Here is a 27,227-nt window from a genome sequence, read left to right on the forward strand (position 1 = left end):
ATTACTGAGAAGGTCGGTTTGACTGATTTTGAAGTTTCGATATTAACTTTGTTTGATTGGCTCGTGTTTAGGACGTAGTTTGGTAATTTTATAGGGTTGGCATAGCTGAAGTTTGTTTGGTACAGATATTGATGGTCCAAGATTTTTGAAATCGATATATTGATACGTTTTTTTTATACTTTCGTGTTTTTCTAGGGTTGATGTAAAAAGAAACATGTTAATGGATTTGTAGATTTTATTTATTGTAAAATGAATTCTGCTACTTGTAGTCAACAGAAATAATAATAACTGGAAGCGGAAACGACAAATGAATTGCTATGCAAAGTTAAACCACATTGTTACAGTACATTCAATATTTTAGTATTGCACAAATTATTAAAAATACAAAAATGTAATAATTAAAACAGAAAACGTCTGTAGTTATTTTTTAAATATAATTAACGAATAAAACAAACACGTGAACATAGTTGTTGAAAACATTACAATTTTAAATTGAGAATATGTTTCTAAGCCGCCAAATATCATGGTCACATCAATTCTCAAATACAACTATACAAAATGCAAACTATACAATAATTTTAATAACAAAACTGAGGAAGAACTGATCTAATGTTATCTACAAATTGGACAGAGTTCACATACTCAACAGATAATCACTTAGAACTAAGTATACATCTACTCAACTTGATAATTGCACATCTATTGCACTTTACAAGATGCATTTACAACAAATTAGTATTCACAGTTCTTATTTACAAGTTTGCCGTTAAAAGACAAAGTTAAAACCTTTTTTACATCTTGCTTACGATCAAATATTGGACGGCCAACAACTGCCAATAGCTGAGCGCATTGTTGAGCGCTTTAATTCTTCAATGTAGGTGTTGGCTAGCCAATATTTGAAACCAATATTTGGTGTATGTATCAAAACTAATGAGATGGAACTAAATGTATGATATATTCTCTATCACCGACACTTACAACAACATTTTACATTGTAACCAAACATTTCCTTGCTTAATATCCAGACTACGACCAAAATGTTCTAAAATGCTTATTTAATTTTTTTAATCAACAGAATCGTATAAATTTAGGACGGGAGCGAGCTTTGGAACTAGGTTACATACAAATTTCAACTAATCCAATCACCTGTATCTCGTATTTTACAAATTAATTTAGTTTAAAACGCAATCGAGAATCTATTTCGTTGCATCCTCTCTGTTTCGATCTATAACAATTCTCATCTAGAATCGAGACGTCGAATCAGTGTAAAACCACTTTTTTCGTCACATGAAAAATACAAAACGGACACACACTACTGGTTTACCCGAGTATCGACACAGACGATATATCTACAAACACATATTGTTCATATGGGTGCAATAAAAGGAACATCACTTTGTTTAGTAGGGTCGCCACACCGTGTTACTGTCTGGCTGCGGATTACCTCTTTGTCCGAGATTATTCACCCGTCCGTCCTCACCCCTAGCCGCCGCCGCCGCACAGGAGTTCCCTCCGCCCAGTAGCAGGTCTTGTCCATGATTGCCGTGTTGTCTGTGATTGTTCGTGGTGGACGATATCTGGTCCATCATCGTTTGTAGCTCGTTGTGGTGATTTTGCGTGGAGTGTATCGAGTTGGAGTGCAGCGGGTGGAAGTTGTGCGTCTGGTTGGCGGCGGTGTACAGCTGGCTGTACAGCAAGCTGGCTGGGAGGACGGGGTACAGTGAGTTGTTACAGTTGCTGCCGCCGTAGGACGTGTTCTGTGATCCCATTAACGAGGGGAAGTTTGAGCTGTTTGTGTGATTGTGGCCGATGTTTGTCGATGTGTTTGAAGTGAGTAGATCGTCCTGCACGGGTGACTCGGGCTGTGAACTGTTGTCGCTGAGTGATCGCGGCCCCGTCGAGAGGCTGTAGTCGGTGTTGTTGTTGTAGCGAGGTAGGAGGCTGCCGTGGTGCGACGGAGAGGAGCCGACGAGCCCCGATAGTTGCTGGTCTAGGTCAACGCCCGTCGTGTCTGGTAGAACTGTACGGACAAAATATTGATAATTAAAGTTTAAGAAGCTTTCAATACAAATACTAAACAAAAAATTCTTCGTAGTTAATTTAGTAACTTCGTTTTATAATGCCACGAAACAATACCCCGACCATAAATGGCTGTTTACATTTTTGTGGAAGTCTAAATATAGTTAATTGTTGTTATTATACGACACAGAATTTTAGTATGGTTTTAATATGGCTATATTTTTCGTTGATCGGGCACGCATCGACAATAAATTCATCGGCCGGATCGGACGTGTGCGAGCCGCTGTAAATTATAATGAGAGCCGGTTAATGTCCGACTAGCTGGCCTTAGAGTATTTAACCGAGAGTACACGTTGTAACTACGTCTACCTTTACTGTAACATGGTATTTGGTGTTATAGAGAATGATTGTAATAATTATTTGATACACAGATTTTCCACGAAGAATAAATAGTGAATTTCTACGACGAATAAAGAGTACGAATAGGCTTAATTGATTCGAACTCATTACTATTATACTAAAACTGAATGGTGACAATGTACAAAAATAACGCTAAATAAAAGGTAAAGATAATTTCTTCAATTTCATTTTAGGATTTAAAAGTTTAGATTCAACATAAAGCCACTTATAAGGGTTTAATATTATACTCCGGAATAATAAGTAGGCAACTACAATAATGCCAACGATTCTGTGTCCCATCTGTTCTCATAATCTATGGCTTATCCGCTGAACGTATTATTTAAAGGACGACATGAGTTGTAAAAGTATTGGTATGTTTAATTTCACTCCACTGAATATTGATTACTGAATGTAAGAGGTATTTGGAAACCATGTTGTGTTTTGTAGTAGAATCAAATTAAATAGTGGACTTAATAGTTTCTTTATTGTGTTGTTTCTATGAAAGAACTATTTACCGAAGAACTAAAGTTAATGTCTGTAGACATCTCAAATTTCAAAGAGAAATTCCACAAAAAAATATTACGATTTCTTAGTAAACGAACTCATGTTTAATATAAATAAGGATCAAAACCGTTAACAAAAGTCCTTATACATTAACAAGGTTTAAACTAACACTCATTCATATGAAAGACGGCACATGATTAGTTTTATAGTCATTTAAAGTTTGTCAGGCCTCTTTACCTTAACCGAGCAAAGAGCTGAAGAAGCTAAGATCATTATCACATCATACCTGTATTATTAGCAGTAAAATCTTGCGTGGGCGTCTGATCAGGAACAGTACCAGCGAAGCCCAGCGCTGGAGGGTTGAACTGTGACGCTGCTGGCGCTGCACAGGACGGTAGATACGCTGGGTATGCGCCTGCGCCGCCATACCCCCAGTGCGAGTTACTCGAACTTAGACCAAATTGACTCATATCTGTGGAAGAAAGTAAGGTGAGTAATTTGTACTTAACTGCTCGAGCAGTCCGTATATGGCAGGCCTTAATCTTGAGCATTCAAACCTTAATAAGTACGTTAACATGCCACGTCTCTTACGGTCTCTTATGGCCGTTTTCACCAACCAGCCTTAAACCTTTTCTTAACTAAGAGTTACTTAGCGTAAGGAAGCATCTTAAATGACTTCTTACTTATCTTAAGGATTGCTTAAGATTTAGGAGAGCTTATCGAAAACGAGCATTAGAGACCTACCTAACGATGTACATAAAACTTCTAGAGATGATTAGTCAATGTGTTCATAATTATTTAGACGCTACATTATTCTCAAAAGAACACGAAAAATATCTCTGATTAAGACTATGTCGCCATTGGCACAAAATGAATGCGATACAACAAAACAATAGCCACCGCCACAAGCAGTGAAGCAGGCACTTGTGTATTCAGAACTTATCAATTCAAACACGAATGTTTGCACAGAAAAGCGCGCGGTCACTTATAAAGATGTCCGGCCCGGTCCGGCAGCCGTAGCTACACTTTATTTTTTCCCGGTATCAGTGGCTTTTATTTTTCGGTATCACGGTTCCGTTTTTGGCCGACGATCGGCGGACTCGGTTTTTATACGGTGCGCGTTCCCGCCGTCGATTTGCGAATGCCTTTTTTTCCGTTTTGAGCCGCATGAGTTGTTTTGGGGTAGCCGTGGATTTTAGCGGGCTCGAGCACGCTTGTTCGATTGCGTCCGCAGTCAGCTTCCAGTCCGATTCTCTTTTTGGCGTCGGCTGATTGAATCCGCGCTTTAGTGAACGTAGTTTAGCGTATCGCTTGGTTTGGCGACTCATTCACTTTTGAGCCTCGCGCTGCCTAGGTTTGTGCTATCATTCCGATTTAGATTCCTGGTTTGGTTTCGATTTATACTTTTTTGTGTTGTGTTTTTTGACTATCCGGTTTTTTTCGGTTAATAATTTATTTTAGTTTTTTTACATTGTTAATTGCGTCAATTTCATCATGATAAAACTTACCAACCCCAAACATAATTCTTCCTTCACACATTTATAATGAAACTGTACATTTACTGTAAATATACAGTTACTATTAATAAGTATAACACGCAAACGTAATTAAAAATAAGTACTCATTCAATACTCACTCTGACATGTAGTGATGGGTGGCATTCGGAACCCTCCCAGAGGGTCGGGAGGGAACGGGAACGGCCTCTGTCCGAATGCGAAGTGGAACTGCTGCTGCTGTCCTAGGAGAGAGAGCACTACATCAGTACGATACAGGCTGCCCTTTGGTACTCACTATTAGTTTACTAATACTAGAGTTATAAGGAATTATACTACTATAATCATTATTTTTGTGGTTAAGGTTAACAATAAAACGTGAATTTCTCCGGTTCGATCCTCAATTGTATCGCATAGTTATTATTTTTTATGAAATTAGTCTTTCTCTGCCAACATGAAACTGTTAAAGGCTATTCCTCTACTAGTGTCGGACAACGTTGTCCGTCATGGTGTCTAATGTATATATCAAAAAATTCATATACATATATCCCGAGTATGACAATTAAGCTTCGATAGTTCTTCTAATAACGTCAACATCATTAACATGTATCATTACAAACTTTCGTCTCAAGGCAAAAAAAAAACAATTGTAACGTTATGATAGTGTAAAATCATTAACGAAAAAAATAAGTATTATATCAACAAATTCACTAATATTAACCATTATCAGTCTATCAGAACACCAAAATTAAACACCACACTTCACATTCACACTCACACACAAACAGTAGCACATGTACAAGTATCTACCGAGTCTCACGTTTGGAACACCCTTCGATTAGTCCCTAGACACTCGATAATTCATCGACACTCGTGTGACACGCCTGCCTACCCTCTCGTGTACGAATTAGTTACAACTTGCCACCGTGAAATATCGAAGCCTCGTTGGAATTTCAATTTAGTTTCTATTTACTTATGTATTTGTATGTGTGTTAATTTTTAAGATGGTTTTTGGTGTAATTAAAGAAACTAACAATTATAAGAAAGATAGATTAAATAGGTACCTACAGTCCAAAAAATATAAAAGAAAAGCGAAGAGAAAAGATGTTCTTTTCTCTTCAAATTATTTTGTGACTTGTTTCCATGTCAGTTTGGCATTTAACTAATCTTAGTTTTGTTTTAAAGTTTATTAAGTTGTTTTCAGAACGATAAAAACTGCGTAACAGATTTTGAATTTACAATAACATTAGTTTACTTACATCAGTAAATCGGAATAGTTTGTGTCTTTTTAGTCATTTCAATTTTTATTACTCACTTTAACACAGAACCATGCTAAGCGATGATAATTCCTATATAAATATATCAACTATGTATTATAGAAAGTAAACTCCAAATATAGTAATACTACGAGCATAACTACAAATTAACACATTCACACTGCATTCAGATTCATGATTCAACGCTTCCGTATAGTGCTGTAAACCAATTGAGTCTGATGAAGGTTACTAAGTCTATGGTAGGTGCGTTATAAACATGTTGACTGGTCGTTCGTAGACGCTCTAGTCATGTCCATATTATGATTGTGTTTTCTTTTATGAGATTGATTGTGAAGAGCTGAGCTGTTTTGAGGTTTTGAGATCTAGTCGAGATTCGGGTTTGTTGAATTGATAAAAAAAAATGAAAAGTAAATTTTTTGGAAAGCGTTAAACTATTAAGTGTTCTACATCGTTAAAATTTAATTCAGAAAACAGTGTACCTATACTAAAGTATACATACGATACAAACACCAAAATAATATTTTTTCCAATTTTTCACTGTCTGTCAGTGTCTGTTTGTTTTTTTGGGAATAAAGTTAAATTCCCAAATTTGGAACTCATTATTCCATGCGGACGAAGCCGCGCGAAACAGCTACCTATAAACATTACGTGCTCCCAAATCATACTTGCACTTTCACACAAAATATCCGCTCCTATATCTAATCTTCACAATATACCACGCTAATTCGGATAATCTCAATACCGGCTTCAGTACAGGGGGATACAGGGAATAATTCAAGCGACAAGGCAGCATTGTCTGCACTCTTCATGGGCGACATGGCGACATAATTCAATCACGGGGAAGCGGTGACATAGGAACATGTATGACGTTTCTGGTTGCTTAGTAATCAGTGTGGAGTTCTATCAATGTAGTGGGAATTTGGGGGGGAAAGTCTTTGTTTATGAGATTTCTATGGAGTCTATATTTGTTCTATCTATGTCTATCTGTGTTTTAATTTATATAGATATTTGATAATGTAAGCTTGTGTTTCAAAATATGTTTTATTATTGCTATTGTCCGCAAAAGACAATGCCTTGTTTGGTATGTGGCAGTGGTGGGTAAGCTAAGGTAAGCTTTTTAGCCTATAATTTTCTTTATCCTATGTATAATTAGTTAGTTGTTCCTAAGTATGCCAGGATACAAAATCCTGCTATGAAAACGTATATATGTCTGTCTATCTTTTTTTTTAATTTATATACAGAGTCTAAGCATATGTTTCAAAATATGTTTTATTATTGCTATTGTCCGCAAATGGCTTGTTCCGTATGTGGCAGTGGTGGGTAAGCTAAGGTAAGCTTTTTAGCCTATAAGTTTCTTTATCCTATATGTAATTACATATTATGTTGTTCCTCACTAAGTATACCAGGACACAAAATCTTGTTATGAAAACGCTCCGTTTCGGAACGAAAAATAGACATAAATTACATAGTCAATACGCATTTTTTTACAATTATGTTTTATTTTTGCTGTAATTAAGTTATTATTTAGTAATCTTGCTTGGGTTATAAAGCTGTCACTACTAATATTGACGACAATATACATAGTTTGAACTATCAAAATAGATTAAACTACAACAACACAAGATTGCATTCTCAATATAAAAATGCAAAATATGTAAATGCACTTACACGGTCCGCGGCCATTACATTGACAAATGCACCCACACATACAAAACAATTGGAGCCATGAACACACTTACACAAAGATAGGGCTGTCTAAAATATTGAAATGTGTATTAATTTTGATCAAGTAACGTACTTTTAACGTAATTAGAACTAAATCGTTTTTATTTAAGAGTAAAAAAGTTGGATAAGTTGATTTATTTTGTAACATTTAACGTGATAGTTAAGTTACAAAGTGACAAGTGATATTAAATATGCAACATGTACAATTATTCTCAATGAATATTACAAGTATTAATAGGTACTAGGAATTTAACATACCTAATAGAATATTTCTTAAGATATCTAGCTAAAATTAAATTAAAATTAAGAAAGTCATACATATCTCTGAAAAACCTAATACTTTTTAAGAATTCATAACTGCATCACTAACGAACATCATAACATGCAATCCAACAAAAAACAAGACACAACGTAAATAATTTTCAATTTCCAAAAGACCCAACTGGAAACCTTTCGGTAGCAAAACAAAAGATCAGGACAGCCCTATTAAGCACACACATGGCTCTCTATTCCCGTGCAAAAGGCTCGAGTGTATAAATCAGCGACGCAACAATTACACACTTTCATGGCAAGTTGGAATTAGAAACTGTCATTTGCACCGTTCGAGGCCCACCCCATGGGGGGAGGAGGGGGTGTATTACAAATGGGAGGGAAAAATAGGGTGCGGGCAAGGGCTACTACGGACCTGATTAAAGGATTACACCCTGTGCCGTCCGGTCTAGTTAAATTTATTATGCCAAGTATTTCTACTAGTTAGCCTTTGCGAACCGTCGCGTCTGCTTGATGGTACTTCGTTTAAAGATTTAAATTGGACCGGATTTGAAATTTATGTGTTCGGTTTTTGTACGGGATTAGATAGTTAGTTAGATACATTGTTAGGACTATAAATTGGAAGTTCATCACCCCTCAAGATAGACAATGCACAAAAGTTATGAACTTAGTCGCCGTGTGAAGTAAACAACGGAGTTTATTGTCGTAAACATTGAGATCGGCGCAGGCGACGGTAGCGCCACGCATGGGTGGTCCGCGCGCCGTTCCCGAAATAACCCGAAACCAGCCGAACAGAACACGAAGAAAAACATCGTTAGACGGGCGGATTATTAAATTGTAGTCGGCTTCTGTTGGCTACTGAGCGCGATAAAACGCGCCACCCACCCAGTGGACAAAAATAGTGGGTAAGGGTGGGACACAATGTGCCCGTAATATCCGCACGGTTTGTGTACATCTTTACCGGTTGTTTTCAAATGGGTATTCAAATATCGAGAGGAACTTTAAACGAGTTAGTTTCATGTTGCCTCATGAATTCTCATTTAGACGGTTAATATAATTTACATCAGAATACATGTTTTTCCATATGCGATGAATAAGTACCATTGCCAACTCACATCACCGATTAAAAATTCTCTCAACCAGCACCGATGAACAAATAGAACTTCAAAGATAGCAGGATTTAATTTAAAATTAACCTCAACCCTTTACTTGTCAATCGTACATTCACTATCAATAAACAAGGAAACAAAATCCGTGATCGAATTGAGGAGAACACGTATAGGTACAACGTTACATGCGTCGGAACTTACTAGAATTAAATAATTTATCGTTGCGAGTAGAGGCTGGAGGCATAATAAATCAATATGCAGGGCACATGCATACGCGGTGAGGGGGTTAACTCCCCCGGCCCTTTCTTGACTAATTAATTAAACAACCGATTCATTACAGCAGCCTCTTTGTACCCTCACATTCGTCTCGTAGAGGTACCGATAGCATTGAGGACGTTTCGCAAGAATAAAGAGTATTAGAAAGAAATGAGTTTGTTTGGATTGTCGAATAAAGAAGGTTTTAACATTTCTGGAATTTGATTCGCGTTAGGTGATTAATCGAGACTTTTTACGGCGATTTTTTATTATAATAGCAATTATATTATTATTCGATATTTGAAACTATCTCCAAATTAAAAACCAAAAATATTCTTGTTTAATGCAGTGATCCCACTAATCCATAGTTAAAACATACTTTAGACAAAAGCAAACAAAGTTGGTAGTAAAATTTTCCCTCTAATCTGGTAGTCCGACGGTACTCAACCCTTCGGCTGGCGCGGGGGGTCTGTGAGACCGACGGGTCGCCGGGTCGGCACTATCCCGCGGTGCTCGCAATTATTTTAATTTCTTCACGTGATGAGGATTGATCGAGCGTTAGGTGCGATTCGGCGACCGTCGGCACCCGTCATTTGTTACTCTCACCCAAACTTTTAACTATTTAAATTGCTTTCTTGATGTATAGTTAGGGTTAAGTGCTATTAGAATAGTTTTTGTCCTAAGTGATAAGTTGTTGCTTTATAGTGAAGGATTTATGAGTACCTAAAGAGACCTTTGTCAAGTTAAGCCTTGACACAAAACTGAAAGTAAGAGATTTTTTTACACTTAATACTGCATCGACCATCAAAGAAACTACTTTATAACTTTGATAGCTAAGTTAAAAATTGTGAACTTTTGGCGCTGGTGATTGACGCAGCGGTTTAATTATAATATTACTCATACTATTTAAAAAATAATATTTTCTACATTTTCGCAAAACCATTAAAAATACCAAAATATAATAATGAACAAAGCTAAACAAATCAAATAGCGTCATTAAATACATCATAATATTTTGTGCCTCTGAAGAATCCCCTTCATTCACGGTGCCTGCACTCGAAAAGGTACGTTTTGGCAAATTATTAATAAATTACCTTCATTAAGTATGTTTTACAATGTTTTGCGGTTGCGCTCGTTTGTTGCCGAGTGTTCAGACGTTTGCACGCTTTGATGTTTGGGGCACGAATGAAATAGTGGGAGGAATTAATTGGTATTGTAGGTATGTTACCTACCTACCCGCGTATTGCTACTGTTTATAGAAAGGTGTTTGGTTGTTGTTTTTGCAAATTATTGTTCTGGAATTTAGGTAAACCTTGGGGTGGTTGGTAGATGTGTTGTTATATTAGGTACCTATATCCACTTCATCTTTAGACATGGATAGACATAGTAAGCGAGTGTATGTTTAGAAAAATGTTTTTCTGCATTGAGGATCGAACAAGACAACCAACAACAAATTTAATAAAAAAAATGTATCCTAATTTTCCAATTTTCATAAGAATGTCTTGATAATTTCCACTAAACTTCAATCAAAAAGTAACTTTAATACTAACTGGTTTTAGATCGAGGTTCCCTTGGCCCGTCCACCGTCACTTTGATCGCTTTGTTGTAAGTCGTCACTTGAGGCGGCGTCGTCGATACAGTTATCGTTAGTGTGAACGATTTACCTGCAACAAAATGTCATATAAGTATTGTGATAATTGTTGAAACTTATGATCTAATCCTAAGAATATAAGGTCTTAAATAAAATACATAATACAGTTTATAAGTCTAAATTACTGTTGTTCCATAATACACAGGACACAATTATTTACTGGGTAAGTAACATATTTTCCACATAGTTCTATAAACAGTCAGTAAAACAAAATTCATAAATACATTTTCACTGTTAAAACTTTAACCGGCATTCCCTTAATACAGCGACGCATTTTATTAAATCGCACCGTAGCGAAAAAGTAATTATAACAAACTGAAAATATTATTTGCGCAAACTTTTCACTCAAAGTGAGCGCACGCCATAAATTCAATCTGTGGTCGCCACTCTTTTCGCCGGCCGCCCACTTTTTGTAGTTCGATTTTGATCACTTGTTCGAAAAGTTAAAAATTTATTGCCGCTTCGTTTTCAATTTCTACGAACCGAATGAATTCGTCCGTACCTATGTGATACACACTGCGTGCACGTGTCAAATATTGTCAATCAAAAATACTCAGCCGACCCCACAGGGCGTATCAATATCATCAACCCTCCAATAAATTGGCTTATATCAGAATTATTACACGAGAGCTCCATAGGCGACCACTACAAAAAAGAACAAACGAAAACAAGCACTTGAATCGAAACAATCTCATTGAAACGTGGAGTGTGTAAAAGAGCAACTCATCCGCTCCACGTGAGCGCGTCACAAACAGCGGGCCGACCACTTCATCACAGCGTAACGCCGGCAATAAAAAAAACATTTCCATCTGCGGAAAAACCACAGTTAATATTAAATGACCGTCCGTCAAAGCTGTATTGTAGAGCGCTTTGGCGGCCGTTCGCTGCGGGATGCAGCCAATACCGATTTTGTGATTTTTCCAGCGCCCCCCTCGCGGCCGCCTCCCCGTGGGGCGCGGGAGAGTGACATGTAAGCTTTAATGGGCCCCGGAGCGGCTGGCCGCTGGCTACACGCGAAAAAACTGAAAAAAGCCTCATTCATACGTGATTTCATGTGTAGGCTACTTTCTGCGGGCCCGGCGGTGAGGCTCGTTAAAAATGGAGGCCGTACACGCAGCCAGCTTGTTGCGGCCTATCGGAGTTTATTAACGCGGCCGAGGAACGCTTGCACCGTTCGCAAAACAAGTGTTTGTGATGCTTTACGCTTTCGGGAACATTTTATAACGTGCCGCCCGTCTGCTACCTACTTCGTGTTAGATGTTTCGTTCAACATTTAACTGGCCAATATAACTTTCAATAGATACACAATATAATTTAACAGTGCTGGTTTTTCACTAACTTATATTGCATATACTGAAACTGTTGGGTAACGCAAGTTCGGTCTTCCGTTTATTCTATTGTAGGATAGGTGTAGTTATTTCTTGTTATTAAAAATGTAATCTCTTTTTACACTGCACTAACCTCGTATGATTTCCTTCCTTCAGGAAAACTTTACTCGCTAAAAAGTACATTACAAACAAAGTTTTTAATAAAACTAAATTCATCGAGAATTTTCCGTGATGCCCAAAAAGCTATCAAAAAGGCACACGGTTCTAACAACGTGGCAAGACAAGGCAATGAGTGATGTGAAGCCGGAGTCGTACCGGTACCGTTACGCGCCGGTACCGTCTACGGCGCGCCTAAATAAATAACCCTACTTAATGTGGTGCCCACACGATACCTAGCACCGTTTTTACGATTTCACAATTTCCTCACTTGAGCCGCGACAACCTTCGATCCGGGGGGAAAGTTTTTTTATCGTGTTATTGAACACATTTTTGGATGAAACGATTTATTAGCTGTTTAGGGATAAGATATATGGATGGGGATTGTCTGTTAAGTTGTTTATAGGTTTGTATAAACAACAAAATTACATTTGACTTGGATGTAGTTAGGTAGGTTCAAATTTGAATTAGGTGTCATGGAAAGTTAGCGATTTTGATTAAAATTAACCACATAATAGTAACTCTCTGTCTATGCATTCGAAGAAAATCGAGAGGTATCACGTTCTATGTTATAAGCAAAGGAAAGTTTCATCCAGGTAAGATTAGTTGATCTATGTATTATTTATCAAGAGACATAATGCTGAGTGTTCATGAAAGAAAATACCAGAATAAATAATATTTGATTGTTTCCTTGTTTGCCACACTAGTATTTTCTTCTGTATCGTGGGTGCGTTTACCCGAAACAACAATTTGTGGATCACACAAAGACTTGATCCATGCGGGAATCGAACCGGCTACACGTCACACGGCAGCCTAGCCACTGCGCCAACCGTGGAGTCTAAATAAATATATTACACTCCTATCGGTTCCTACAGGATTCGGACCAATTTTAGAGAAATCTTCTATATCCAAGCGGGTAAAACCGTAGGCGGCAATTAAAAAAAAAAGCTGACGAAGATATGAAAACCTAAACCGAACTTCAAAGCGTATCAATTGATAGTAAGTTGATACAATTAGCGCGCACAGCGGTAGCGTTTAGTCGCACGACATGACGACAGTAACTGCGACACTTGCATCGTTTCAACTTCTGTCGCGTCGACATCTCAATTCGAGCCGAGATACTGGGTAAACTTGTGGACATGACTTGCCAATAAAACTTTCCTATCTATTTTGAAATCTTTGAGAAATAAATAAACTGTGGTGTGAAATGTGTCTTAGAAAATGTTTTATTTCTTTAATATGGTGATTATTTAACCAATGTAAAGAATTTGGTCAAGGTACGAGATCTATTTAACAACGTAGGCAACGAATACTTATCAGTCTGAAAACAATTTCCTAAATATGAGATATTTACTGGTTTCAGTGACTCCTAGAAAATTATAGAGCTTTTTTTAAAGGGTTTTTTTACCGTCTCCATCTTTTTAAGTCAGGTAACCTTAAAACCTTCTCCTAAGTCTGAAAAATACTATGCTGAAAACCATATCAAAATCGGTTCAGTCAAATGTGAGATAATCGCGCACAAACATACATACATACATACATACCAATTGAGAACATCTTTTGTTTGAAAAAATTGGTAAAAAATTTATTTGATTAATGTGCAAAGAAAAATTAAGGCTATTTAATTTAACATCTTTAAACACCAAGTAAATCCAACACACCTTTTTCTAATTACTTTACAACACTATCAACATTCTCGCGACGCGACGCATCCAGATTATTCCATCGTCGCACGTCGCTACCGACATTCCCTAATAGCTAGATGCAATCCAATTTGACAGCTGTCAAATACACTCGTCGCCTTGTCGCAGTCGCACGATTACTAAGCGTTGTCGTCGGCCGATAACGACCTGCTAATGCCCTCCTGTGCTAATTGAGTGAATTAATATTCCCGTGTAAGGTGATTCGATGTGTCGGCTTGACGCTGTTTCGGATGATTGAGCGATCTATTAGACTGAGTTGTTTGAGTTTGAATCGGTTTGCGTTTGGCTGTTGAGTGAAGACAAAGTTGTGAGATATTGAAGTCAGATTTTGTGATTATTTATTTCAGTTGTGCGCCTGATAAGTTAAACTGATTTTATTGCATAAGTTAAATTTTCAACGATACTTTCATACATTGGCAAAACTTGTATTGCGGGCTGTTTCTCCGAAACGAAGTGAGCGAATTGGCATTCACCGGCATCACAGGACCACAAACTACAATGTCAAGCAACCGCCTCCGCCGCGCAGACCGGGCCAATATTTCAGCGCACATTTAACTCCAATACCTAAACTAATAACAAAATGACGGTTAATAGAGCGTGAGTGAGTCGGCGCCACAAAGCATAGTTACGTAACTTGCGGGTTCCGTTACCAACTACCCGAAACCAAGGACCGACCGTAAATGAAATGGTAGTTTTCCGTGGCTAACCGGCTAACCGGGTTGGTGTACCGGTCCGGCCGCCACCCGGTTAACCGGCTGCGGCCGCGTTATGGTTGACAAGGGCTGTTGTGGGTGACGGGACGTGCGTGCGCCGTCTGCACGATGTTTGCGTGTACTCTAACCTTTTTGCGTTTTGCTCAAGTTTTTTTATTGGCATTCGATGGGTTAAGTTTGGTAGGACATATGTTTTGACGGTCGTTTAGCAAAAGTTTGATTACCGACGCTTCTATCTGTTTGCAGTCATAAAGAAACTGAAAGTGTGAAAAATTATCAAGTTTTATTTTGAAACGTGCAAAAATAAACAACAGAGATGATGCGAAGCGATCAAAAGACGTATCATAAAGCGTAACGCGATCGTCCCACGCGGCCACAATATATTCAAATAAAGAACTCTTCAAAGGAAAAATTTTATTCAAATGGCGAGGCGACCGCAGCCGTGCTCGCCCCGCCTCCACGGAAGAACTTGCTTTCCCGACCTTTTCCATTGGCTGGCGAGCGAGAAGGCGGGCCTTCTTGAAGTCTTCGCCGAGACTAACTTTTCATTTGCACAGCTCTGAAATATAGCTTGAGATTAAAGCGCAACGTGGAACTTCTCTGCGGTTTCTCTCGAGACGTACTTTTTTTTTGTTTGCAGCCGGCCTAAGTAATATGCAGTGGATCTTCAATTTCCATTAATAACTTGCGGTGGCTTTTCCTAAGGCGAAGTATATTAAAAGTCGGTTTTTGTAGTTATTTTCTTATTACGTAAGACGGTAAAAAGTGCCGTCTGGAGACTTTGAAAGGAATTAATTTTGTATGGAGTCGTCTTAAGTGATTTTTCTTTGTATGTGCTAATGCGGACTGAGGTTAATTAGTCTTATTGAGTTTCTTATTACTTTCTTATAGTCAACCACACAGTATTAATGCTTATTATCTTTATTGCATCCCACATGGTTTTAGTCTTGTAAATGCAATTTTATGTGGTGTTTGCGAATCCATACTCGGGTCTAACAATGAAACATTCTGATTATCGAATGATTATTATCTTTATTTCGAGAATCATTGTGAACTAGTTGTCAAAGACTGATGGACTTGATGGTTAATAAATTACTTAACGATTAGTCGTTGAGTATTTATTACTTTTACATAGATGTCAATTGATGACTGTGGGCCCCTGGCATGGCCTGAATCTGGTCGAGATGAGAAGTTATGTGAGCACTTGCTCACATAACTTCTGCACGACTTCGTGCAGCATATTTAATTAAATATCTACCCATATCACGATAGTTGAAGATTACATATTGTAAGAAATAAAAAAAAATAAGTAAACATGAAGATTGAAAAGTATAAGTATAGGATTGAAAAGATGAAGTTTCGTGTTCGATTTTTTTTTGCATATGAATAAGTTTAATGTAACTGAATAAGTTTTAGTGAATACGATACGGATTAAGCATTTAATGATAAATAAAAAATATATTATAATATGTTATTTTATGACTGTCAAAGACTATTTTGTATTATTATTGAAATAAATGGCTGAAGATTTTATTTGGTGTAGTCTGGAAGAGATTTTTTTATTTTTTATTTTATATATTTTCTTTTGATGGACTGTGGAGGCTGTGTTACTTGCTAACACAAGGATGGCAAAACGTTCTGTTCTCCGAAAAGTGAGAGTCTCGTGACATATTGTTAAATGAACTTTGTTGCTATTGAATAAAACATTTCTTCATTATTTTTCATTATTCAGGCACTTACTAAACCTTTTTTAAACTGACATGGTCACTAACACTATTATTAGAACTTATAACGGGATATTTACCATGTTTATTCAGTTAATATATAATAAAAATATATAATAGAGTTAATCCGTGAACATGGCGCTTGCAACAGTGCCGAAATATCGGAAACTCGATAAAATTAATAAATATGGTAAATATCCCGTTATAAGTTCTAATAATAGTTACTAAACCACTGCGACAACCATCGTACAGACAATCAGTTGGCTTGAATATCAATGCTGTTGTTACATATTTGGAAATTGTATGGAAGGGGGAAAAACGTAAGTATCTTCAAGGCCTGAGTAATAGATTGCTTATGGGCAGGCGTGCTCCATCAAAGGCAGCACCATAGATTACCATTAGGCGTGATAGTAAATGTAAATAAAAATGAGCAAGTTTCCACCTACATAGGATCTGCTTATTCTGTGTCTGATCCCCTCTCTCTGACTTCTTATCAGTTACATATTATGAGGTCAAGTGATGGGAAACGCAAGTTCATCTTATAAGTTTATGTCCCGCGTCGCCTGCGCAATGTATTCAAAATCTTATACGCAATACCGAAGAGACGATTTTGAATACTAAATAGTAAAAAAGTGTCGTGGTGTTCTAAAGTGTAACTAGTTAATTTTGACTAAAAACTTTAGCCATAACTATAACATTTATTATAAGTTATAGATACTTACTGATTGTGCTGGTTTTACTTAATATTGTAAAAGAAGATTAAAGTTCTTGTGTTGATTTTTAAACTAACATTTCTTAATTTTTATTTTAAGAGTAATTCCCTGAAGAGTTTATCAGTCTTTCTGTTACAAAAAGTAGTTAGATCTCTTAAGAATATTAGTAATTATATACCTATATTTTCTTGAGTCGTTTTAAAGTGCAATTATGATAGTAACAAATGAAGAGCCATGTTAGGAACATAAGACTATATTCGTTTTCAGGTAGTATGTGATTTATTTTATTTTCTTTGATTCAATGAGTTTTTTGTTGGGAATAGTTTTTGCAACCAGTGAGTAATTGCTTAATTGACAAAACAAGCGTTGTTTTACGCTAGTTTAGTGGCCGTGGCCTTTGTTTGTATACGCAGATCTAAGAAATACAATATATTTTTAACGCGTTTCATTTAGCGGTAGAAAAAAGGACTAGAGATAAAAAAATATATAATAAAATATAAATAAAATATGAATTCAAATTAACAAAAATGCTATGTACGGTCACCAATTACATGGAAAGACAGAAACGTCTGTAATGTCACCATATTAGTCATGGACGGCCGGCTGTGGACAGCAAGATAAGATTTGAAAATGTGATGTTGGTCAAGAATAAACTGTACGCCATGATCACATGAGAGAATAAACAAGTCAATTCTCATGTTACTGATATAAAAAAAACATAAACATTGGTACGCGCACGCGCAACACTTGAGAAGTAACAAGTTACAAGATCATTGCTAGCCTTTTGGGGATTTGGGATTGAGAATTGGGTGTTTGAAGATAGGACGGAATATTGAACCTCCGATAACCTCAATCACACGACAAAATACAACCATAACGTTGCTTTACTTGGATTCTCTATGAAGCTATACTATATCAGTCAAGTAGAATTGACCCACTTCTACCAAAGTGTGGCTCTCCCACTTTAAACAAAAGGACCGCAGCATAAGAAGGTAGGATCTTAGAATACTAGAATAGGATTACTCGAAAAGTACATAATGAATGATGAAACTGAGAAATGTCAACGGTGACCCAATTATTCCAATTAACCCTCTTTGTTACGTGCTCATGTCCTTTGAAGGGTAGTGCTAGTGGGGGAATCTACGAATTGAAATAGGGTTGATCTAGTTGCTAAGACATTGTCGTCGTTTCCAAGTAACCATTAATATTATTGATGAAAATAAAGTGATAATTGTGTATAAGTGTTGAGAACTTTTTTAATGGTGGAAAATCAGTCAATCTGACTTCTCCTGCCTTGGGTGAGGTGAGAGAGAGGGTCAAACTTTTACTGACTAAAAAGCACCCCGTTTCTACTCCTACTCTTCGAGCCGGAGCTCCGGTACACCCGCTAGGTAGTCCGCAGCTCCGGGTCAGGCATCAGCCCTACTGGGCACGTCTGTGGTGGTCTGATGGCTATTTGCAACGCGCGCGGAAGTGTTCATATCTAGTGCCTGAATATTGGGTAAATTGATGCAGATTATTTGTCGAGATGGGTTTTCTATTTTTAATATTTCTATAGATTATGTTGTGGAGCGGAAATTTTTAAGTAATATATTTGGAAATTAATGATTGAAGTACCTATATACAACCAACCGATCACTATAGGTGTATATATATATAGTATTTCGAAATTTAAATTTTTGCTTACATCTTTTAAAATTTTGGAAGCATCTTTTTATAGTGTTAAAACGGTAGACGGTACCTTTAAGTCAAAGCCAATAAGGACATTATTTGTGCTAACCAAGTGTGCTAATTTGACATAGCAAATTCTCTCTTAAAAACAATTAACTTATCACTAGCTAACCTTGTGGCAAATTCGTCCACGGTAGTCTGTTTATTTCTGTGAAGCGAAATCATTACACAGAAATCACAAGGCGTGATTTGATAATATGCGAAACTTTTTGACTCGTGGAGGACTAACGAGGAGGCCTTTGTTCAGCAGTGGACATCTCTCGGTTGATGATGATGATGAAAATTTTTGAGAATTTCATATCTATGCCTCTTAATAATTTCTCATATCATTTGTCTTATATGTTTTGTCTTGAAAATTAAAAATAATGTGGATAAGTAACGGTTAATACAAACTTTAAATAACACTAGCTTCTGGCAGCGGCTTCGTCTTTATTATCGCGGGATGAAAAGTATCCTATTACAGCTCATTATCCTGTCTGTATACCAAATTTCATCAAAATTCGTTCAGTTGTTTAAATGTGATTGGCGGACAAACATCCGAACATCCAAAGCAACAAACTTTCACATTTATAATATTTGTGTGATATGCATTTAAAGTATATTCAAGTTAAATTAATTAATTGTAATATGAGTAAATAATGATTAATCAAATACATTTGTATTTATTTAATTTATTTTACAGAAAATGCTAATTAGGTCCTTCCATTCGGCTTCCTAAGGCATTTAAAATTCCAATATGATCATTTTAAATGCCTGTGGCGACACTGACAAGTGACAGATGACAGATGACAGAAGTCGCACATAGACTATCGACGAGCAAATCAATGGATGACGTCACAAATATCCTGCATCGCACATATGAAGTTTACATGCGAATTAACACGGATAGAAAATCCCAACGAACAGCAGTTGGGCAGAAAGCCTGCCAGGCATGATCACCTCGCCTGGTCGGAGGATCCTCCTTTTCTTAGGGAACTCTCTGTTCCCTAAATGCCTTTAATGTAGTGTTATTTTAGTAACGTAAAAATGGCTATTATAAAGTTTGACGTGTCTGTGTGTGAGTGTGTGTATCTGTCTGTGGTATGGTAGCTGCTAAATGAATGAACCGATTTAAGTTAAGCTTATTTTATATGAAACCCTTGTTTATTTTATGAAACTTGGATCAGCAGGTTAGGAGCTACAAGGGCTTTTGTTATAGGTAACAATATTTTTAACCAAAAAAAGAAGGAGGTTAACAATTATGTCCACCGATTATTCGAAGACGACTGAATCGATTTGAATAATTGTTTTTTGTTTGAAACCCTTTATATCTGTAAAGTATGAAACCGTCACCATGTCAGAATTTGATGATGGGATTCCATGGGAACCGAGGTGGGTTACCGGGGCTCTGGCTCAAAGCAGGAGAAGGAACTACGTGATTTTTAGTCAGTAAGAGTCCGACTCTCCCTCCCGGCTCACCCAAGGCGGGAGAAGTAATTAGATGATTTTTCCCCCTCAAAAAAAAAAGGGAACCGAGGGGAACTTTTAAAATTTGTAGGAGCAGCTAGTGCGTTTGTTTATTTTTTTATAAAGTATTTAAAAGCACTACAATTTGGTAAAGATATGGAGCCGATCTGATCGAGGGAACTCCTCGGAGATTTGCAGTAAGGACCCCGTGTTTGGGCTTGAATGACTTGCATTTATGAGAGTTTTATACCGAATTGATACCTGATGATGAAGTAGTATCAGTGTTAAGGGAACTGTTCAACGGTTAACAGTAGCTACTTGATGTTTGGATTTGATAATTGGTATAGATAGAACTTTGCTTACCATCCATATTGGTTAAACCTAGTGTACCGTATATAAACTGGAAAGTAGAAAAATAAATTATAAGTTTTATAGTTAAATTGTGTATTTTAGAAGTCGGTTTTTTAACCAATCTTTAAAATATGTTCGGATTCTTAAAGTATTCGTATTTACAGAATATCGGTATCGGTAAATATATTGATTTAATTAATCAAAGGTCTTTTTTCAATCAATAACCGCTTTCGTCAATTTTTTTGATAATCACTTCATCAAAAGGTATTTATACTTTGCCAGTTAAACGGTTATTTATTACTATTGTATGAGAACAAGCCTGTTACCAAATTCAATAAATATCTGGTATCGAGCAAGATCACAAAGATCTATTTTCAGGGTGTGGATACACCAGAAGTAATTAAGAAAATAGACTTTAAGTCCTTTAGCCTTTAGCATACAGTCGATCAGTAAGAGCCCTGGCTTAATTTGAAAACGGTTGAATAAACACGAAGCATTTTATAGGGTCGAGGGACGATTAGTATGTAAGCTAGAATACACATCTTGTTTGTTTGTTTTCATTCTTTGAATATTTTCTAGAAGTACGATAATACTCGTATTAGTGTCATGAAATTCTTCCTATTTAAATACTGGTATAAATAATTTAATTGGTGTAGATTATAAGTTATAGGTTCTTATTATTAGGAATCTATACTTAATATTTAAAACTGAAGAGTTTGTTTGTTAGATTACATGTAGTAATCTCCGGAACTACTGGACAGATTTGAATAATTTTTGTCTTGGATAGTGCATTTATCGCGGAAAATTTTAGGCTAATTAAAACATCACGCTATGACCTCTTGTTGACAATGTATGGAAATAAAACGGTTTAAAACATTGTTGTAATTTAAAATTATTATAATAGTCTAATGTTCTTCGGAATGACTTGCTGGAGACAAAAAAAATTGCCAGCATTTTACTTTTTTAGCCTTAGATGGCTTATTCGAACTTGTCCCCCAAACGAGTCCCCTTACATGGTATTAGTAATAGCACAGAGTCTCTATTGGGGGAACCTAGTACGATACGTAGCCAAATTCTACGTTATCAAGCACTGATAATTTCAAAAATCAAAAGTTCACTATAAATATAACCATTTATTATTTTCCACTATTACACTAAACCGAAAATAAATATCAATTTTGATCAAGGTGTTAGATAAAGCGCTTTCATTTTAATTTATGAAACGTAATAAAATGGTTGTATTAATAAACGCCGCCGGGAAATGAATAGGCTATCGGTTTGTTTATTCGTTTTCGGTTTAAACTAAACTTTATAGCTCTGATGTGAATTGGAATTTAACACTAAACATAATGACGTTAACATAACAATTTAAACTGACCGATATTTTGCTACAAAACAAATTAATCACAAAAGTAAACTTTTTACGTACGTACGTAAATTTTTCAAAAGTCGTTGTCCTCAAGTAACTTCACGTAAAACTCTCTGCCCTTCACAAAAAGTAAACTTTCTTAGAAAGGGCGGGCGGGATACTCATTGGGCGGAAATAGCCGCCCAAGTCTCCCGCCCTCCTTATTTGACATTCTCATTTCCTTAAGTTGCAAGGAAAAAGTTTGGAACACTTTGCAATGTCACCGAATGTTCCCTACTTAAGAAGTTTGACAAAATATTTAACCGTTATTACTGCGTGGAGCTACTTGTTGGACTTTGTAATCACTTGGAATTTGTTCACTGTTTCAATCGCTTCACTTCATCTACTTTTTGCTTGTTTTACCTTTCGTTTTTCGTGAATGCCGTCGCGATTTTTCACCGTGATTTTTTTAAAGCGGGTTTCAATTACAATTGGTGGTTGTTATTTTATTTATTTACTTTAAGTTATTGATTTGAGTTATTGTAAACTTTTAGATATGCTTCGGAGTTTTCGTATGTCGTAATAGTTTAGGGCTATATTATAAAATCTCTAATATTCATTGTATCACATAACTGCACCTTCAGCACTCACCGCGACCGCTGCGGCCGACGAATCTCAAATCGTTGAACTTGGCGACCTGGTTCTTCATCACTGCCGAACTGTTCCTCAATTCAGCGCAGCAGTTCTCGTCGTTACCAGCTCTGACCGTCACCAGCGTGCCGTCCCCCACGTCACCTAGAGCGACCACTTTGAACGCCACGGGTAGAGTTTTATTTGATCGCCAATGAGGAGGTAACACAGTACACACGAAGTGCGGGCTGCCCGTCCGCACCAGCTCCCCTGGATGCTCCGATAAGAAGTCGCCAAGTGTTCGTTCCGCGAGGATATCGGATGTCATCTTGGTGTAGGTCTCGTGCAGCAGCGTGGAGCTGGTGTCAGGCGACACCGCGCCGCTGCTGGCGCCCGTTAGGTGCATCCTCGACACCCGCGCGCGCTGCGTGCTACACATAGAGTCTACGGCCTCCAGCCACTGCTACATGACACTACTACACCCGTCACCGACGCTCACACCCACCGAACACCATCGTCACACACTGGCAACATAGTCACTCACTACGCCAAGAAGTTGACCGCACTCGAAGACTGTCTTAAGTTTGTCAAGAAGGGACGATGATGAGACGTGACAACACGTTGCTAGGGAACGAGCGCGTGGCCACTTGACGCGGTGACGTCACGGCGGCCTTGCCACACTTTTTTCCCCGGTGAATGAAAAGTTCGGCGGCGGGCGGGCGAGGGACGCGAGGGGCCGATTTTTTCCGGCGCTGAGGGGTGGTCCCCCGTACGCGGCGAAAAAACTTTTCACTAGTTTCACTGACGGCGGCACTTTTTGCGCACCGAGTATTTACGCGATCGCCGCACGCACGTCCCTCTCACTTTCACCGTTGACGACGAAGTTTTTTAATTTTTTTGGAGTTTTGTTTTGAGTTTCGCTTTCGCGCACGCTACTTCGTTGTCGTGTTTACGCGTATGGGGTGCGTGGCGCGGGACGCGTGCGACGTGGCGCGCGGTCGTGGTGCGACTCGTGGCGCGTGGGGCTCGCAGCGCTCGGTTGCGGTGACCACTCGCGGTGGCTATTAATACGCGGCGTACGTCCGCGCCCGTCGACTTCGGACAAAGTTTCGCGGGTGAGTCGGTGCGGCTCGGCGGCAGCGGCGGCGGCGAGCGAGAGGCGGCGACGGCGCGCGGGCGCGGCGGGCGGCGGAGCGCACTTTGCGGTCAGGGTGGGTTGGGTTTAAAGCCGCCGAAGGATAAAACATACAAATAAACACGTGTTCGCGCCGGCGCGAGCGAGAGATGCGGCGAGCACGGCGGTGCAAGCGGGATGGCGCACGCCTCTTGCGGCATTTAGCAGCCGATCTGCCGGCAGCCGGCCGACACCAGGCCCACGAACACCCACCACCACGGCGAGCACCGTCACCACAGTCGTGCAGTTCTGGCCAGAATGACAATAACGCGAAGTGAATAAACAACCAAAATACAATTGTGTCGGAATTGAGTAAAGAGTGATACAACTTTATGTAAGATGTAATTGTATCTTTCAAACAAAGTTAAAGAAAGTCTAGTTTTCCGAAGAAAATAAATGTAATTTATTTCATAAATAAATTTAAATGCTCTCCAAAATAGTTAGACGCTACCTGCACTCACTGCTCTATAATTAAAGCGAGGTAACTATAGTGATTTGACGTCGTACAGTGTTGGCATAATGAGTTGGGACGGGGGTGCAGTAGATCGAGTTAACGAAGCCTGTTAGAGGTGGCTCGGACTCGTCACAATCTGCTTACCTACATCTAAGAGGTGCCACCTTATGGGAGCCGCCGTATAAACGAATTTTATAGACAACGTGTGCCAAGGGGGCAGATTGCTTTTATGATGCTCGTATGAATGTAAATTGAGGAATACAATAGATTAGTTATATTGTATTGGGTGAGAGACATGAATCTCATATCAAGTTCATTTTATCTTTAAGAAAATAGGCGAGAGATTAAATAAGTTGCATGCTAAATGAAAAAATGCCATTGAGAAGATCTTTAGAGCCATGTCGTAGTCCGTCTTAGCAATTTCGTAGCAGTAATTTCTTACGCCTATTTTTTTACATCATACACTAAATCGACACAGTGAGTTTATTACAACGATAACATTTAATATTTTACAAATAAAATAAAATTTGATTTTATATCAACCATTAATTTAAATCGGATTATTTTTGAAACTTACCGTAACATTTATCCAATTTATTAATTATCACTTCACAATAACTATACACAAACAAACATAATATAATATTCTACGTCCTACTAGTAACAAATAGTTCACAACGCACCCCGTTACAAGCTCCCGAACGTGTGCACACACAATAAATTCTCTACAACAATCCATTGATGGTTCGGTTCGAGTCCCTAGCATCCCCTATTTATACGAATATGGACTGTATTGCGGTGGTATAGAGGTGATGGTGATATGCGTGGGAGCCTCAATGTGTGGACCTTAGGACAGCCATTAAAGCTGCTTGCTGCAGCTGTCATTTTCGCAAGCAGTGCTGTGTTTCTTAGCTATAGATGTTTGAGGAATTGTAAACGGGTAATTTTTATTGATTTGTTTAAAGATAGCAGAGAAAAATTGGAGGAAATATTGAAACTGATAAACTTCAGTAGTTTTACTCACATATGAAGTTATGCTCTCAAGTCTCAGTGGATCTGAAAGTGAAAACGATATTGTAATTTCATTAAAGTTGAAGTAAATTAATTATATTATTGGATAATTCTATGTAATTTCGGTTTATCTGCAACTGGTGATAGTGGTAATAGTAGCATCTTGCTTTAACACGTTTAAAATAATATACAATTAATGAATCACCTTTAAATAAATTATAACAGATTTTTTTAACACTTTTACACACCATAACTCACATATTTCCACCAAGCAACCTAAAAGTTAAAAACATACAGCAAACCAACAACCGCAGCAACCAACCCGGGTAATGATTTGGATACTTTTCCGAAAACAAAGGGAACATAAACTGGAAAGGACCTCAAAGGACCAACCATTGCAAAAGGTATGCAGATCGGTCGGTCCTTCGGTCCGCTCAACAAATATTGATCAAGCACCCTACAACACGAAATCAAACCTTTTATTTAAGTCGGGACAAAGGGATGCAAGGGCAAGGGTCAGGGAGATAGTTCAATAACCCCTGCAGATGACCACGCAGATTAGATTAGCTTATTATGATTTATGACGATTGTTTTATTAAATTCTGAAGGGGTTTTTGAGTTGGACCGTATTCAGCATGCAGTTTGTATAGGGTGTTATTGAAAATGTCTGTGACTTAATGAGTTGCAATTTTAAGTAATTAGTTTTCTTTGAAAATATGTTTTATATTTATGTTAATAAGATTTTCATTTCCCTGAAGTTTAAGCAGTACGTTATACATGTATTTCGAGTTTTGGTATAAGATAAAAACTTTGGCCATTAATTAAGATCAGATTAAAATATAAAAAGACATAGAATGCAAGAAAGAGCGACTGTATAATCATTTAAATATATCCTTTTATAAAATTAACCCACATCATATCAAAGGTTACCTGATAATTAGAATCCTATTCCATCCATCCATTGCATCTACCATGCCCCTCTAATCAATGCTCTCTCTACTATCAGTCAGAGTAGTCATAAGCCAGTAATGCTATAATCGCTTGGTCAACTTGGTACCTAATAAAGCCTATTCCGATTATGAAGATGATGTTGATGGTCTTAGGTCAATTAGCTATCGTGTAAAGCTATGGTGTTTTAAAGTAGATAGAAGTAGTAGTAGATAGAGTAGTGAACGAGTTCTTAGAAAGATACCGTGCTTCGTACGAACAAGTCAATAAGTATTTTAGAGTTGTAAATAAACAGCAAGAAAATCGATAACTTTATATGTTTTAAAATTAAAAAAAGCAAGTCTAAAACTTTTTCATGGTTTAGAATAAATAGATTTTCCAATTACAGATTTCCTTATCCCAAGATTTTATTCAAATATATACAGTAATAACACCGAAGCATCCACACCATTAGCAGACAATAAAAAACATACGCGTATACCCTAGAAACATTTAATTTAAGCTTTTTAAAAGGAAATACCATAAAATATACGGGGGTTGCAATCCCGTGTAACAAAAGGGCCGTATAAGCGGACTAAGCAGACGGGCATTTAACCGCCAGATTGCAATAAACATAGCGTGGTGGACGCGTAGCACACTGCTACGCCGGACACAGCTTGACTACGAAGGCGTAGGCTGCCGTAGAGACGGTGCTACGACGTAGTTGACATTATATTTTTTTTGTATTTTAGTTTACTAAATACATGCTTAATTGAATTGGAATTGGAATAATCATTGTATTTTGAAATAATTTTAAGGTTATAGTTTTGTTCTGATAAAATTAAATTCAAATAAAATGATTTTCTTTGGTCATTATTTTATCCACGACAATAGTGGTTAATTTTTTTATTTGTAAAATACTATTAGCGTCATAAAATTACTAAAATTGGCATTTGAAATTAGAATGCAGTCACAATTTATTTATTTGTTAAGCTCTATTCAGTTATAGATCTAACTTTTAGTAACTAATAGCGAGCTTAGAGCAAAGTTTTAGTTGAAAATGTTTTAGCATCATTATACACAAAACTAAACACCACCACCACAGCTCAAGCCACT

General features: G+C 37.6%; 1 protein-coding gene across 2 annotated transcripts; it reads right to left on the reverse strand.

The window, feature by feature from the left end:
- Positions 1-221: 221 nt before the first annotated feature.
- LOC118271896 (runt-related transcription factor 3) lies at positions 222-23,675 on the reverse strand. 2 transcript variants are annotated; one of them, XM_035588157.2, is made up of 5 exons: positions 22,567-23,675; positions 10,602-10,715; positions 4,559-4,660; positions 3,209-3,394; positions 222-2,020 (listed from the first exon to the last, which is right to left on the reverse strand). In XM_035588157.2, exons 1-5 carry the CDS (start codon positions 22,982-22,984, stop codon positions 1,401-1,403), a joined length of 1,440 nt encoding a protein of 479 aa, XP_035444050.1. In that variant the 5' UTR covers positions 22,985-23,675; the 3' UTR covers positions 222-1,400. The 2 variants fall into 2 exon arrangements, with proteins under 2 accessions (XP_035444050.1, XP_035444049.1); XM_035588156.2 differs by having other exon boundaries at positions 4,559-4,675.
- Between the last annotated feature and the right edge of the window lie 3,552 nt (positions 23,676-27,227).

This window comes from Spodoptera frugiperda, chromosome 5 (genome assembly GCF_023101765.2).
Source record: "Spodoptera frugiperda isolate SF20-4 chromosome 5, AGI-APGP_CSIRO_Sfru_2.0, whole genome shotgun sequence".
Taxonomy (NCBI): Eukaryota; Metazoa; Arthropoda; class Insecta; order Lepidoptera; family Noctuidae; genus Spodoptera; species Spodoptera frugiperda.